Genomic DNA, 17,605 nt, shown 5'->3' with positions numbered 1-17,605 from the left:
AAAGTCGGTTGTTCAAGATCGTTATTATCTTCTACACCCCATTTAACATCATGTTAAAACTTACGCAATAAACTAAACAAAAAGACAAAATACAGTTTTATGATTTTTTTTAATGCACTAAAGACATAGTCTCTTTATGAACGATATTTTTCAGCAATTATGTCCTCACGGTATAGCTAGTATATTCTACATTCTCTGTTTTTGTATGTTTATTGAACCAATTTGCTCATAATAAACAGCCATTTCGTAATTAATAGATGATTTCAGGTTTTACTGTGCTTGATTCCCATAAACCTGATCCACACACACACACACACACACACACTGAGAGTCTCCGCTGGGTGGCAGCCCAAGGAGGGTGTGCACCAGTAGTGATGTGAATCCGGTTCTTTTCCGCGAACCGGTTCTTTCGGACAGTTCGGCTCATCGGTTCTTTTACGCCCTAACGTAATGACGTCATTCGCGATGACGTTATGATATCAAGTCCATGGTCCCCAGACTGTCGGTTTCAATTGGCGGAGCATACATGAATATTCATTCCGAGTTTCCCGGACTTGCGCGTGGAACTGAGAATTGTAGTTTAGTCTCCTTGTATCTCAGCAGATTTAACGGAATACTTCAAAACAGGTAAATATTTTTTCAGCGTTACACTAACTTAAGCCTAAACTACATTTGTTCATAATTTAATAACACAATGTTTTTATTTGCAGGTTTTGTGCAGCCATCACTGACTGAATGATTGCAGGTATTCTGTGTGATGTTGGGATAAAAGCATAGCAAACTATGATTTCAGTTCGTTGTGCTGAAGCTTATTAGTTGTTATCATCTAAGTCCACCAACTGAAATAAACTTGTATCTGTGTGGAATAATAATTTTTCATCTATCCTGGTGTGATTGAACTGTTTGGCATATTTACAAAATGAACAGGAATCTTTTGAAATATTCCATTAAATCTGCTGAGATACAAGGAGCGTGAACTAAAATCCTCAGTTCCACGCGCAAATCCGGGAAACTCATGAATATTCATAGTCATGCCCATTGAAACCGAAAATCTCAGAAACCGAAAATATCATAACACCTTGATGAAAATACACATTCAACTATATAAAGTCAGTAATCATAACTTCAGTCAGTTAAAACATCATAAATCATTATCTGAAAAGTTTACAATTAAGTTTTTCAAGCACCCACATACAGTAACAGGCAGTGACGTGCATACGAGGACATAAGTCTTGAAGACAGGGGTGAAAGAAACAGTTCTCGGTTCAGTGTACAGTTGATCCGAAAACCGATGCAACCGGTTCTTGACTCGAGAACGAGAACCGCTTTAAACGGCACGCTGCACGTTCAGTATATCAGCTGCTCTGCTCTTGCTCGTCAATTCTATTTACTACAAACTCAGTGTGTGAATGTGTCATCTTTAACTATAAATACAGTGCATGTATTTCATAAACCATCCCTTATTACTATTAAAAATAGAGTCTTAATTATGGTCCAACATCCCTGACAAACCCATTTGGCCTATAACAGAATTTTAAACTGAACAAAGTACAGAGATTAGATACATTCATCTTTAAAAAATATAAATAAATAAATAATAATAATATGTCATCACACTTTCTGATGTTTAACAAAATACTCGGATAACATGCTTTTCGTCCTCTTGAAAAATTACACGCATGCACAGTATCATCAGCTCATCGGTTCTCAAATCAAACGGTTCTCGGTTGAGTGTACCGGTGATCCGAAAACCGATGGAACCGGTTCCTGACTCGAGAACGAGAACCGCTCCAGCAGTGGGCGTGTACGTCTGCTTTGCTCGTGCTCATCCTCAGTTCTCTCTTCACAGCAGTTCAGTCAGTGTACTATTTGAGTAAATGAATTACTCCGGGTTACTGGTTAATTTCGACTCAGAGGGAGTGTCAGCCACGTTAAACATGAATGACTTAATTTAAGTAATTTATTAGTGGATTAGTGCTTGCTGGAGACACGAACCGTTTCAAACGATTCAGTCCGATTTGGTGAACTGGTTCAACCGGTTCACTAAGAAGAACCGGTTAAATCGAACGATTCGCTCGCGAACCGGACTAGTGTGCAGGCAAGAATGGGATAGGGTGCCATGGGGGAGGAGGGGTGTGCACTAACCACACTGTCCCGGCTTTTCTTTACCCACACGCTCACGGGAAGGAAAACAAAGAGCCAGAGATACGCGTGGGTTTACCGGAGAGGACAAAAAGCTAGGAAAGACGAAAGTAACATCTGATCAGATCCGTACGGATATGAAGATCGCGCTGGGATGTGACGATCTGCTGCTGTCATTTTAAAGCAATGTATGAACATGGATGTCTGTGTAACTGCTCGTACACTGATGTGTTCATGTGCACCGTGAGAGAGTTACACCACGCCACTCTAATTGTTTTATTTTTATGAAGAAGTTTGCTCTGGACACATTTCAGGAATTCGCTTTTCTTTATGGATTATATAGGAGAGTGAGACACATTTGGTAAGTAGTCTGGTGTAATATTACAGATATGAATTCTAGCAGCCCCTCAGCTGTGAATATAGTACTGCATCTTACTTAGTTGTTACTATGTCTGTCAGATATACAAATGAATATCATGCTGCATTACCACCATTCAGTTCACACAGCAGATCCTTATTGGTCATGTGAACAACATTGTAGAAATATTGACTTTCAGATTTAATGTCGATTTTTCATTGGCCCATTGTTTCTGAAACATTATCACGAATGATTACGAAAGAAATTAAGCATCAGGTCTGACAATACAAAGGAATTTGTAACACAGTGGATTACAATATCTCAAATATCTACCAAACACAGACACACTTTTGTCTATCTAAAAGGGGACACTCTATAGACTTATATTGTTTTTATATACAGGTAGTTATAAATACTGTAACCTAACCCTAACAGAAAAGTTTCAGCATTTTTACATTAAAAATACGTTTTATTTACTTATTTATATTTATTTATACTGTGTATATACATCACAACATTCCAGTGGTTCTAAGGAATTTGAAAGCAAAGCCAAGCTTCTCATCAGGAAAGGAGGATTCCAACCCCAAGATGTTTATAGGTTGGAGGGGAAGTGTCTTGTACACATTTCTGGAAAAAACTGCTCAGCAGCGGATACTTGGATGTCCTGTTGCTCGAGGGGATGTTTATACTTTATTATCAGAACAATGTAAAAATTACGAAACATTATCGCCCTTTTAAATAATAACCTTTTCAACCATCCTGTTTCACCCCATGGGAAAGCATTTCTTTCTGGCTTTGTATGTTCAGGATATCAGATTAGTGCACAGAAGCAGTGGAGAACTTGACAGACCTGCTGAGTCTGTCTGAGGTGTGCAAGTGAAGTCAGTGACGCCAAAGTTCAGCCTGACTATAGAATTGTTGACACACCCGTTCCCTTCCAATATTTCCAGAATGGGTTTATTCCCAAACAGTTCCATTCAAGGCATTGGTATCTATAATAAGGAGAAACAATAAGCAATAAAATGGTATATATGTATATATGGTATATATGTACCACTAATCATTTTATTTTAATCTCATCATGCATTCCTAAGACATGCATAGGCTTTTGGAATCTGAAAGGTTAAAGTACCTGGCATGTACTATAAACATGACATACAAGCACATTCCAAGCTAAGTTTTATAGTGTTTCCAGCACTAACCAGTCTGATTGCAAGTTCAGCTCATATTTTATATATAATTTATATGTAAGACAAAGTCATGTGCAGGTAAACCTGTATGGTGTGAGATAACTCCAGTACTGCTATCCAAGATCACTGCTATTTATTTTAGTTACCAGATGCTAATCATCGTGACAAATATTTATATAGTTTTGAGGACTTTGACTCCTATAGATGAGTCAAGAGGTTTCAATTACAGTACTCTTCATGTAGGATACGAAACTGAAAGAATGGAAACTAGGGCTGAACAGTGTATTGGTGCTATATCGGTTATTGGCTGATATTGGAGTTTTTACTTTTTTTTCTTTTTTATTTATTGGATCTGTCAGTATTAGATATTTAAGTGCACGTGATTTAGATTAATTAATACGCTGTTAAATGTAAACTTTAATGAATCTAAAAATTAATATATTACTTTTTTGTGATGTTTAAATTAATTCACTTGTAGCATTTAAAATGACTTATTTTGGTTTTAGTGTTTTAATACATTTGTACAAAATAATATAAATAAAAATGCATATTTTCTAAATGCATATTTTAGATCTGAATTATTCATCTGTGCATGTTTCATCTTTTCAATTTTCATAATGTTTAATCAAAATGCTAGAATTCTCCACTAATTTAATCTGCTGTAACCCTGTCCCTTCTAGTTTACAATCACGTGCCTCCACTTTTTTGTGCAACATCCCTAAAAATGTAAAAATCAATCAACAATGAATACAACAACTAAGTCACCAAACTGCAATTTTGATACACTCTGATGTTCGTCACAACATGGAATTCTGTTTCATTGTGACATTAATATCGCCCATTTAGCTGTATCAGCCAGAATTGTAATATATCTAATGAATACACTGCAATGTCAGGTGATCTGGGATTGATCAAGTGGTGGAAAGAGTCTGTAAAGATGCATCAGTCATGTTTAATGTCATAACTATTTGTTACTGCAGGTTGAAGAGTGAAGGCCCTCGGTGACCCTGCTGCCTGGCCTCATATTGGCCAGGTTGCTTTGATTAAAACATCAAAACCAAGATCGAGATGTCTTCTCAAAAGTCTCAGAACCTGCCTCAGAAACCTGAGGTTAAACAAAGTCCCCCGGTTCCCATCAAGCCATCCAATAATACCTCAGACACCTCATCTGTGGAAGGTGCCGCCTCTGGGAATGGGAGTTCTGGGAATGTCAAAAAGATAGTCAACAAATTCAGCCAGCCAGAGGCTAAGATTCCAAGTGGAGATACAGCAAAGAGCACCAGCACAGAAATGAAACAACAAAGACCTCCTGCAGTAAAGCCCAGACGCAAATCGAAAAGTTCTTCCCCCACCAGCAATTGCAAGGCACCTCCTCTGCCTCCAAAGGCCAGACAAAATCACAGTGAACAGAAAGACGAGGTGGACTGCCAAGAGAGACAAGAAGGAGCTTTGAGCGCTGTTGATGGAAGCAGATCAGGTATGGTATATTTGTTTGATCTACTACCATAGAAAATCTACCATAGAAAATATTCAGTTACCAAATTTTAGATAGCTATAAATTGTAAAGGAATACTTTACCTAAAAATTAATTCAGCTGAAATTTACTCCCAAGATGCATCCTAAAAGTGTTTAGATCGTTTGTCATGTGTGTTTGATTGCTTTGAGTAATGCACTCTGACACGTAAAACATAGATAGACAGAAAGAAATGAAGACAAGGATAAAGATAAAGAACAAGTACCATTTACAGCATTAAATTAAGGGACGCTGCTACTAAACTCATATTGTAATCAGCTTTAATCTGTGTTGGGAGAGTAAACTCTGCTGCTCTCTGTTAGTGTTGCTAGTAATCTTGGAGAGATGGAAGTTAAATTGTTTGTTTTTTTTCTTTTTTACAATATAATTTCGAAAGTAACTTTGAATGTGAACTTTGTGTGTGACACACATCAGTTTCCTTTTTTTCCTTTTTAAATTAAAATCGAACAACTTTCTTGTACTTGGATGTTTTAGTTTATATTTATTTATTTGTAATTCAAAGAATTATAATTCAGGCGTAACTCATCGGCGGTCATTTAGTTGTCGGTCAGTCTGTAGGATTATATGTCATCTGCTGAACACATTGACAGATGGGTGTGGGGGGATAAATAAACCCCTCCTGGAACTAATTATATTAAAACTACACTACCATTCAAAAGTTTGGGGTCTTATGCTCATCGAGACTGCACTTATTTGATCAAAAATACAGTACAAACAGTACTGATGAATAAAAAGCCTGGAAGAAAAGCCATTATTAAATATAAATCTAAAAAATGCTTGATACTTGGAATATTATGTATTACATTTTGTTAGTAATTCAATTGTAGGTGTCTGCCTAAAGACTTGAGCCTTTTATCCAGATTGTGTCTTACCATAAAGGCTGTTCCAATGATTAAGAGCCATAACAGAAAAAAAGCTTGACCTTTTTGTTTTTTTCTTATTTAACATTTATGAATGAATGCAAGACCTGTAGTGTTCCATAGCATTTCATAACCCAAACTAAAAAAAAAAAAATGTATTAATTTATATTTTTTCTTTATTATGATAGCAGGACAGTCATATCATCCTGATATTTATGACTTTATATCCCAAAAAAATATTTCTGAATGATTTTTCATACAAAAAAAAACATGCTTTTCGTATATATTCAAGTCATTGTATGAATTGCATTTTTTGAAAATGAATAAATAAAATAGCATCACATTATTTACCCATCTTAAAGTTCATTTAAACCCTGACCATAATCCATGTCCTCTTCTAGCTCCTGATGGAAAAGAAGGCAGCAAACTGCGAGCAGAGCTGGATTCCAGCCCTCTTCCAGATCCTCGGTGTGAGAAGAACTGTGGCTGTATATGCCACCTGCAGAGGCCTGGCATGAAGCTCGTATGGGTGCCAATTAGCGAGCAAGATGATGACGAGGGTGAGGAGGATGAGACTGAGTACAGTGACACGGAGGATCAGAATGAAAGAGGAGAGGGAGAGAACGAAGACAAGTCAAATAAGGAGCCTGAGTCTTTGAGTGTGTCATTAGTTGAAGACGAGAACAAAAAGGAGGAACCGCAAATAAAAAAAAACAAGTTTCTTGAGACTTGTAACCTATTAGAGCAGCAGCTCAGGAGGAAATCGGACCCTGGAACTCCAACGTTGATCGCCTCTGCTGTCTCATTTCCCCAGACTCCTCTAAACGTCCCCAAAGACCAGCCTTTGGAGGAGACGGAGGAGTCCATCTACGATGTTAGCCTGGAGGTGGTCGCTCCACCCAGACCTCAAAAGGGGCTGGATACTGTAAGCAAGGACACCCCTCCGGCCATTCCTCCCAGAATGCCTTTAGATAAAAGGGGTCCTCGCATTATTCTGCCTCAGTCTCTGGCACGTCCTTCCTCCCCTCTGCTTCCACCTGCCAGTCCCCGACTGCAAAGAACTGCACCAACTCCACCAGCCAAGACCTATGAGAACAGCAATTATTCTCTCAAGTCTATAGGTACATAAAGGCTTTTTAAGTCGACGTGAAATCAAAATGGACCATATTCATGTTCTTAAAAAGAGGAATTATGTTCCAAACAGTGAATAAATGTTCCAAACAGTGTTTTTTTTTTTATTTGATTTTGTAATTTTTATTATCATTAATTTAAATATTTCTTTTTTATTTCAGTTTAGTTTTAATAATTTCAGTGCTTTTATTTACTTAAAGGGCTTTTATTTCGGTTCATCGCCAAGATAACCTTTCTATTTTTATATACGAATTTTAAAGTAAAACAATAGTTAACATTGTTAATGCATAATTTTTTGTTAACGTTCATTGTTAGTTCATGTTGGCTCAGGTCTATTAAATAAGATCAACAGATACAACTTTTGATTTTAATAATGTATTATTAAAATTATAAATTAACATCAACGTAATCAAATTAATCAAAAGCTTAATAAATGCGTTAGAAGTGTTTTTTATTGCCAGTTCATGTTAACAAATGCAACCTTATTGTAAACTCTTATCATTTTTTTTTTAAAGTTTATTATTATTTTGCTTTATTTCCATTGCCAAAATGATTTTTAAGCATTTTAGTTTAATTAACAATAACAACACTGTTCCAAACATGTTTTTATTAAAAAAATCACTCAGAAATGCTTTATATAACAGAAGTAAAACATGTTTGCAGCATTTCTTTCAATTAAGTGTCTCAAACTGACATTTGTTGATTATCTCTGTGTGTTTGTTATAATAATTATTACTTAATTAATTTTTTTTCTCCCCTCTCTACACAACAACATAAGAAAAACAGCACAGCAGCGTCATGATGAAAAAAAATGTGGATCCACTGAGAAGTATATACGTTTTAGTTTTTTATATTTCTTTCCTATATCTCTCAAACAGTTTCTGCTCTCTTAAGCTTATTGCAAGTCACACAGCTGTCACATTTGACTTTACTATGTGTAACTCAATCTCTGTCACAGCTCTAGACCTCCACTTGTCATTCCACGTCACCAACAATCTGCTGACTTGGAAGCTGGGACGTCTGAGGGTATCATTTTTTTCATATTGAATAAATTGCTGGTTATAAATTGAAAATTATAAGACAGACGTGATGAAAGTTAAGAAAGAAACAATATAAAGAAGTTGTGATGAACAACTCTAGTTATTTTTCATACATTAGTAAAAATTCTCAGTAAATTGATTTTAGGGGGTTTGAATTTAATGCCATATTTTCTGACCCTTGCAGAGCTGTATCAGTTTTACACAGAAACATATATACACAAGGAGATCAGGAGGACAGTATGTCGCAACATCAGTAAAACCAGCATGGACTTTTCATCCAGCCCAGAGAAAGGAGAAACAAGTCCCAGATCCAGTAGTGTTCCAAATCTCAAGCAGAGCAATTTATGGCGGGACCAGCCAGCAGTTCGAGACAGTGGGGTCCTGCAGACCCTAAGTCCAGAGGAGTGCAAGTACCAAGAGGTGAGCAGAAATCCTCACTGAACATAGTACAGAATGCAGAGGAGAGCATGTACTTCATAGCCAGTGCTGAGATTTTAGGCTTTCTGTGTTTGGGGATAAAAGTAATTTAAGAGAAAAGAGTGAGGATGGAAATCTGTAGGAAAAGACAGGATGGAAAGGGGTGGATGGGAAAGGAAGTACAAAGAGTGTTGACCTCACAAATATGTATACTACCATTCTCAGTAAGATAATAAGTGTCTAATGCTCACTGAGACTGCAGTTATTTGATCCAAAGTATAGTAAAAACTGTAATATTGTGAAATACTATTACAATTTAAAAATACAATTCTAAAATAGAATTTATTCCTGTGATGCGAAAGTGAATTTTCTACAGCCATTACTGTATGATTTTTTGTTAATTATTATATTATGCTAATTTGGAGTTTAAGAAACATTTCTTTTTATTGTTGAAATTAAAACAGAATGAATTGTAATTGAAAACAGCTGTGCTGCATTTCTCTGAAATAGAATTTTTGAAGCATTATAGATATCTTTAGTGTCACTTTTGATCAATTCAATGCATATTTGTTGAAAAAAAAATTCCCCACATTTTTAAACAATAGTTTATTTTTTCCACTTAAATGAAGGCATGAATAAAGAATATTAAGGTTTTTTGTTTATTAAATTATTTTGTTCACAGTTAAAATGGTCGTGACCATAAATCAAGAAAATCTACTCAAGAAAATTTTTAAATAATGTTTTAAAATGTAAAGAAAGTTATAAAAATTTATATTTAAAAAATCCTAACATGTATTATTTTCTTTATGCAATAAAAAAAGTTTGATTTTGGGTTTAAGTGTGACCTGAAATGTGGCAGTATTACAAATTAGTGTAATACAATTACAGCAGATAATAACAGTGAATGTGGGAAAAAAACTAAGCTGTTACTATTTACTGCTGTTACTATTGAAGAGTAAATTGAATTTAATACATTTTTATTAAAAACACAGTTGCCCAAAGTGCTTCACAATCACAAGCTAAGAAACACAAGGAGAAAATATGTTGTTTTAACATAGCTTGAACATGGGTAAGGATTTGGCAGATCGAATAGATTGAAGGAGGTCATTCCACAGTTTAGGGCCTGCTCGATCTCAATGATCTAGAGAGGGTGTAGATTGCCACCATACTGGACAAATACACAGGAGCTAGATTGTACAAGGCCTTAAAAACAAGTATGAGGATCTTATAAATAATTCTAAGTCATACTGGCAACCACAGATTCATATTTCCTTGCCAACTCGATCACTTTTGCTGCTGCGTTTTGGATTTTCTGTAAATGCATAAGTGCTCGAACATCAACTCCATAATAAAGAGAATTAGAATGAAAAGGCAATGGCAGTAATTGCTTTCTCAAAATCTGAACTGGATAGAAATGGTTTAGTCTTATATTTAAGTGTTTCCTTTCTTTGTTTGCAGAGCATGTTCGAGGTGATTAAATCAGAAATGTCGTATCTGCGCTCTCTGCGAGTGCTAACAGAGCATTTTATGGATTCAAGTGACTTGAATGACACTCTTATTAACATGGACAAAAAAACCCTCTTCTCAAACATTCTTCGCATCCAAGAGGTCAGCAAGAGGTAAGTGCCCGTGTGTGTAAAATTATGACAATATACAGTTTAGATTTTCTGAAGCAGCACTTCCTGAACCAAACAAATTAGTTTTGTTTATACATAAACCCCATAGTCTACATCTGCGGCATTCTTATTGTACAGCAACAAATGATTTTCCAGGTGTAACCCATCAGAATTTGCTGAGACGGCAGCGTCTGATGTTTTATTAATAGAAAACTATTAAACATGAAATCTCAGGACAAATAGATCCTCGGCGACTAATAGTCTAATGCTTCTACAATGCAGTGTAGCCTGTAAAACAAGTCACAGCAGTCACAAACATTCATTTACAAATACCACTGTCTGTTGATGATCACAGGTTTCTAAAGGACCTCGAGGAACGTCTGGATGAGAACGTTATCATTTCTGACATCTGTGACATCATCCACTATCATGCCCAGCATAATTTCCCTGCGTATATCGACTATGTTCGAAACCAGGTTTATCAAGAAAAAACCTATAGTAATCTAATGTGAGAAACTCATACACCTTTTGTCTAATATTCTTATCATGCATTTTTTTGTATTTTCTCATTTGTTCTTTTGCCTAATATCTGTCACAGGCAATCTAACGCTCAGTTTGCGACTGTAATCACCCGACTCCAGGAGTCGCCCATTTGTCAGCGACTGCCCTTTATGTCCTTCCAGCTGCTGCCCTTTCAGCGAATCACACGCATTAAAATGCTCATCGAGGTGAGTGAATAATTCACATGATCCACTTTAGAATTTTTATTAAAGGTGCCATAGAATGCAAAAATTGCTTTTATAAAGTGTTTGAACACAGGCTGCAGTGTGTAATAAACAACCAGCCTTTAATGGTTAAAATCCACCCACTCATTTTTTTATAATCCCAATAAATCATAACCAGTCTCTCCAAACGAGCAGTTCCTGATTTCTCCCCATTATGACGTCATACTCGAGAAAGTCCCACCCATTTGTGACGATCTCTGCCCTATTAGCATATACACAGCCCCGAGTGAGTAGCAGCAGTCCACTATTACTAGGAACTTTAAGCAACAACAGCTGATGGAACGGCAACGGCAAAGAATGTGATTGCGCATGCGCGACTTTAAGTGCTATTTTGTGACGTGTACATTGTAGCGGTCTACTACGGGAGTAAAGCTAATTTGCCGTAGTTGCTACTACTTCTTCTTTAATCCACTTCGTCCCACGTGAGACATAAGGCCGCAGTCGCTACTACGTGACAGATTAAATGGCGAGTATATTTTGTATGGTAAATCTAGGTTTTAAGACTTATTGGCATCATACAAGACTAAAAACTCTTCTTCTGACAATAAGTTGTCGTTTAATTTCAAAAGCACGCTTTCTCTTGCCCGTTTAAATTAAATTTTTTTATTACACTAATGATAAATGATTGGATGTTTCACCGTCCTCTCAGTTGTTGCAGTTGCTTAGTGGTTTTTGTGCTTTTTGGCTACCGCAGTTAACAGTTTTCGTCAGATCGCCGTTGGCGTTCCATCAGCTGTTGTTGCTTAAAGTTCCTACTGTTTTCTTGCTGTAGCTGCTGGAGATACAATGTCTGCGCCAAAGAGGTGCACCACACGGATAACGTTATGTTGTTTTTGTTCAAATCAAAGCACAAACAACATAGAAAATGTATCCGTGTAGTGCGGCTGACACAGAACAGCATACGCTATTACACACCAAAATATAACATCCAAAAATTTAACAATCACCATTTCAAAGATCCCCTTGCTAAGTTTCTGGACATTGATCATGTAAGGACCCTTGTGAGTCTGAAGACTGCTAAAAAATCAGCTTTGCCATCACAGGAATAAATTACATTTTAAAATATATTCAAATAGAAAAAAAGTTGTTTTAAATTGGAATAATATTTAACAATTTTACTGTTTGATCAAATAAATGCAGCCTTGATAAGCATAAGAAACTTCTTTCAAAAATCGTAATGACCCCAAAATTGTAATCAGTAGTATATATTTATTTGTTGGAACCAATTTCAATGGGTTTCGGGAGTTTTTTGTTTTGTTTTTATTTCCACAATTATACTTCGTTCGCAGAGCTGTCTTAAAGTGATCCAGGTAATATGAAGATAATCCAGATTTGTAAAAATCTGTTGTTTTTTTTTTCTTCATCAGAACATCCTAAAGAGAACGGCTGTTGGGGCAGAGAAGGAGCAAACAGCATCTAAAGCTCTGGACTCTGTGTCCAAGGTAAACACCTCAAGGTCACAGTAAATGCACCCTGTTTTTTCCTCTCATTATAAAGCCACTCCTCACCCACAGTTCCTTGATCAAACTAGACTTCATTGTTCCCAGAATAGCCTGTTAGAGAAGAAGATAAAAGGAAAAGAGCAAGAATAAGGGGAAAGAGGGGGAGAGAGAGTGGAAAACAAGTTAAATGCAGGTCGGGTCACTAGAGGTTTTAAAGCATTAGGCTAGTAAAAGAAGTTTATTTGTTTTTTATTTTCATGAAAGAACCAAACTAAGTCATGTTTAATATGTTTGTCATGCATTCAGATTCAATTCAAAAGAATGTTTTGGTGTGCGTACGTATTGTTTAAGGCTATTAGTGTTGTCAGATGTGATCTTAAATAACTTGTCACGCATATCCTCACAGATCATTGAAGAATGTAATACTCAGGTTGGAAAAATGAAGCAGGTGGAGGAACTGATTCAGATTAATGGTATGCTGGAGTTCGACAAACTAAAGGTAAGCAAACTGACTTTTGTATGAAAGTGCCCCTATTATGGGTAATGAAAGGTTCATATTTTGGTTTTGGGAGTCCCCAACAACAGGTTGACATGCATGCAAGGTCAAGGTCTTACAATATGCATTTATTTTTACCTTACTTGCTCAACGACTCCCAAACAATTCGCTCAATGATTCATTTTTCCAAAACCTGCCTTTTGCGTGACGTTAATCTGCATGATTGGTCCGCATCATGCCTAAAAAAGCAGTGTTTGTGAGTGCAGTGCTGCTTTGTGTACAGCTGTTACCGGGGAAACCGCTATTTTTACCGCTCCAAAAGCCACCTAGTGGCAAAGAATGAATTTGTATTTTCATTCAGTTCAACACGAAAATACCAACAAGTGGGCGGGCAATATGCCTATGTTTCATGTTGAGGTCAATGATTCAGAGTCGACTCTTTCTTTTGAGAGACAATAACTTTATACATGGTGCATTTTCAGATGTAAAACTTTGCAGGATGTTTTCATTCACTTAGAGCTGTAATTTTCAAAAATACATAATATGGGCACTTCAATGTTTATTTAGTTCAGTTACTTAAAGGCACAATATGTAAGTTTGTGGAAGCGAAACGAGGCTGCTGGAGTGATTGCTAATGAAGGACAAGCACGATACATACAGCTCGATAGCAGCAGAGCTTTTATTATGCCACAGTCGACCGCTTCCGCTTCTTCCCGTCATGCGTATGTGGGGTAAAACAGTGCTGTTTTATACTAGATACATTTGAGTGTATTGAAAATTCTGTTATAATGCTACTCTGTGCATTCATCACCTGTCTATATAAATAATATGCATAACATATTGAAGTGTCTTTGGGGTTTCCATGTTTTCAACTAAATAAAACCGGAAAAATCGAGGGTGTATGACATCATTGGGAGGCAACACCACTATGGACAAAGTCTGTTACACTAGCGTTACACTTAAAATTGCTTATTTCTCTGGATTTAAACATTCTTCAAAACATTTGGGATAATGTAAGTACACAAGACAGCAAAATATATAACAATGTTCTAGTGGTTTTGGGATATAATATATTAATATAAAAAACTTACATATTGTGCCTTTAAACCTTTCTTTGTAAAGCAATTATTATTATACAGATGGTTACAGTGGGATTTAAAATTCTGAGACCACCAGTAAAAATTCCTCTGTTTTTTTTATTTTTTTTTATTTTTATAATTAACAAAATAATTACAATGTGAATGTCAAACTATCAAATGAACAAATTGTTATTTACATCAGAAAAATGACGAAGTAAACAGAGGAGGGACATTCTTGAACATCCGCACCAAATTCACCCCCGTCTACCTCTTTCTCTTCAATGACCTACTTGTTATTGCCAGCAGGAAAAGGTAGAAAGCTGAAAGACCTGTTTGTGTTATGACTTTACTCTGTTTTATGAGGGTTACAAAACACTGCATTATATTTACATGCCATTTATATGCGTTCACTTTTTAATGATCTTTTCTAAAAAGTAACACCACTGTTTGTATTTGCTGTTTAGTTAATCCTGTTGTTTCTGAATCAGACTTCACTCATTTATTTCCCTGTGCTGCAGTTCTGAGCGGTATGTAGTCCTCGATCATGCCCATCGCTCCCTGGTCCAGGTGGAGGCTTTTAGGGAGGACACAGCTGTCCCCAGCCTGGAGCACTGCTTCTCTCTGACTCTGCTGGAGAATCACCAGGGACGCCAGATGGAGAGAGTGTTCAAAGCTCCTACACAGTGCGTGGAGTTATAAATAAACTGCATACTATTTCTTTTACTCATCCATGACACATGTTCATTGCTCCATTATGTTTTGAGCTCATATGCTGATTTTTTTTTCCTGTTAGTAATCCAGATATACAAGTCTTGTTAATATACACTACTGTTTAAACATTTGGGGTTAGTAAGATTTTTGTAATATTTATGAAAATCTTTATCAAAGCTACATTTATTTAATCAAAAATACTGTAGAACAGTATAATGGTCTTCAGTGTCACATGAATATATATATATTTATATATCTTAAAAATGTATTCCTGTGAAAGCAAAGCTAAAGCAGCTATTACACCAGTCTTCAGTGTCACATGATCCTCAAAATTAATTTTAATATGCTCATTTGCTGCTCAAGAAACATTTCTTATTATCAGTGTTAAATAATATGATACAAAAAAACATGATAAATTATTTCAGGATTCTTTGATATATATATATATTTATCAAATAATTTTTTTAAATTTTTTTTTAATAGAAGTCTTTTGTAATATTAGTGTCTTTACTGTCACTTTTGATCAATTGAATATATCCTTGATTAATAAAAGTAAAAAAAATAAAAAAAAAAAATATCATGCACTCCAAACATTTAGTGCATGTATAATCATCGCATTAAAAGGAATACAAATGCACAATTTAAAAAATATATAAATAAATAAATATGTATATCAACAATGTATCAGAAGGTATCCACAATTTGGATTAAAAAAAATTGCAAGAAATCTTATATATATATATTTTATACAAAAAATAAATTTCCACAGTTGAAAAATTCCTCTATGGAATATCCAGGATTATGTAGTCAGTTCAGACTATAAGGATGTATGCTGCTCACTTTTCTTCTGTCTCTCCGATCAGATCTGACCTGCACAGGTGGTTAGCAGCATTCCCGAATCCCGATGACCCCAACAATGATCAAGAAGAAGTCATATATGAAGACTGGGGTAAGTGTGGGTGCTTATTTCTCCAAACCGCTCAGGTTTCTGACTCATTTGTGACATGTTAGTGCTTGCCTTTGATTCTGATCACATTAACCTTTCTCTACAGATTACTTTCTTTCTAATCATGTGTGTCTTTGTGTGACAGATTGCCCTCAAGTGCAGTGTGTAAAGCAATACATGGCAAACCAAGCAGATGAATTAAATCTGGAGCCCACAGAGATCATCAATGTCGTGCGCAAAACCAACGAAGGTGTGTCATGCTATACCTTCCATTTACTGGAAGCACATCTGACATGTTGAAATGTATCCTAACATTGTTTTTGTTCATCAATCTGACGGCTCCTTTCCTTCTTTAGGATGGTATGAGGGAATCCGTCTGTCTGATGGACAGAAAGGCTGGTTTCCTGTAGCAAACGTACTGGAAATCACCAACGAGCACGTCCGGCGACGCAACCTCCGAGAGCGATACCGTGTTATCCAGGCTGCCGGCATGGTCGCCAAGACTCGAAGTATACCATAGACTAAATCAACTGCATCCTGGCAGATCGGGAATTCCTAAAATGGGAATAGGCTTTTAAACTGTAGATGTTTGATACAGACTCAGTATGAACGGGAATTGTTTTGATGCGTCTCAAACATCCTTTTCAGGATCGGAAATATAATTCTGTTGGAATTTTAAACAAAGTACATGGGAAAGTCAGTGTTATATGGCTTGGTTTTTTACAATACAAAAGCCGCTTTGGTGCTTGTTTAAGTAAATCTCATTGAAGTGTGTCCATTTTATTCAAATGTTCAGTTGTTTTGGATCCTAATATGGAATGTTCATTGTTTCAGAAACACGTGTGTGTGTGTGTGTGTGTGTGTGTGTGTGTGTGTGTGTGTGTGTACAGGTATGTGTGAGTCTGTGCGTGCTTGTATTGTTTAGCACTTCTTTCAAGAACATCAAACTACTAAAATTCCAGATGAGCAAAGCGGATGGGTTAAATGGTGCAGTCATGTATGTCACATGATAACATATCACATGAACTGATTAGTAGGCTAGTAAAAAAAATCACATGCACTGATCAAGATGTGTGGTACAACCTGCATGACTAATCTTCAGTTTTTAATGGAAGTACCGAATGTGTACAAATAAGCTTGTATTTACTATTAACAAAATGCTTTATGCTTTGGTACATTAAAATGAAATGTTTTTACACAGTTGGACTGATAAATTGATTTTTACTCATCATTATTTATCATCTAAACCTGTAGAACTTTGTCTTTTGTAGAAAAAAGCTAAATGTTTATACTGCTCTTTTCTATTTAGAATGACATAAAAGGAAGTAAATTATGAGTTAAAAACCCGGTGTCATATGATCTGCTCCAGATATTCAGCACTGTTGTGTTTCATGCTTATAATATGCTGACTTCTCAGAAAAGGCATATTCCAGTGTGTACACTTCAATGCTCCATTAAAGCCACACCTCTTGTTTTGTGAGACTGTTTGAATGTGTGGGAATGGGAGTTGGTGTAAATCTACATTAAACTCTGCATTTTTGATGTAAAAACATATGATATAGAGTAATTTTCTTCCCTTTTTAATTAGGACTTGTCCTGTGAACATTTTTTTTAATGGATTAGTTTATTGAACCTTTGGACAAAAAAAACATCTAAAATAAAGTCAGTGGGATTTTTATAATGGTATAGTATAACAGACTACTTACATAAAATACATATAAGTATTAGTATCAATTTGTCTATATTTCTCCCAATAATATATCTTGGTAAGATGATATTAAATGCTTAGCTTTATGATCAAATCTGTAGTTTTAATTCCTTGACAGTCCTGTATTATGGTGATACTTATATATTAATA

General features: G+C 35.9%; 1 protein-coding gene across 1 annotated transcript; it reads left to right on the top strand.

Annotated features, from left to right (window-relative positions):
- Positions 1-1,890: 1,890 nt before the first annotated feature.
- On the top strand, positions 1,891-16,947 carry LOC109046490 (ephexin-1-like). Its single transcript, XM_042734848.1, has 16 exons — positions 1,891-2,503; positions 4,671-5,167; positions 6,486-7,205; positions 8,002-8,044; positions 8,174-8,241; positions 8,440-8,675; positions 10,131-10,291; positions 10,644-10,796; positions 10,887-11,016; positions 12,441-12,515; positions 12,922-13,032; positions 14,293-14,402; positions 14,609-14,773; positions 15,665-15,750; positions 15,893-15,997; positions 16,104-16,947. Exons 2-16 carry the CDS (start codon positions 4,759-4,761, stop codon positions 16,265-16,267), a joined length of 2,736 nt encoding a protein of 911 aa, XP_042590782.1. The 5' UTR covers positions 1,891-2,503; positions 4,671-4,758; the 3' UTR covers positions 16,268-16,947.
- The last annotated feature ends 658 nt before the right edge of the window (positions 16,948-17,605 follow it).

This window comes from Cyprinus carpio, chromosome B12, assembly GCF_018340385.1.
Source record: "Cyprinus carpio isolate SPL01 chromosome B12, ASM1834038v1, whole genome shotgun sequence".
NCBI lineage: Eukaryota > Metazoa > Chordata > Actinopteri > Cypriniformes > Cyprinidae > Cyprinus > Cyprinus carpio.
The sequence above is the reverse complement of the archived record's forward strand: the minus strand, read 5'-3'. Positions and strand labels throughout refer to the sequence as shown.

Coding starts and splice junctions, on each gene's coding strand:
- LOC109046490 (XM_042734848.1), top strand. CDS start 4,759: ATGTCTTCTCAAAAGTCTCAGAACCTGCCTCAGAAACCTGAGGTTAAA. Junction 8,045..8,173: donor AAATGTGGATCCACTGAGAA/GTATATACGTTT, acceptor TCTCTGTCACAG/CTCTAGACCTCCACTTGTCA. Junction 10,292..10,643: donor ATCCAAGAGGTCAGCAAGAG/GTAAGTGCCCGT, acceptor TGATGATCACAG/GTTTCTAAAGGACCTCGAGG.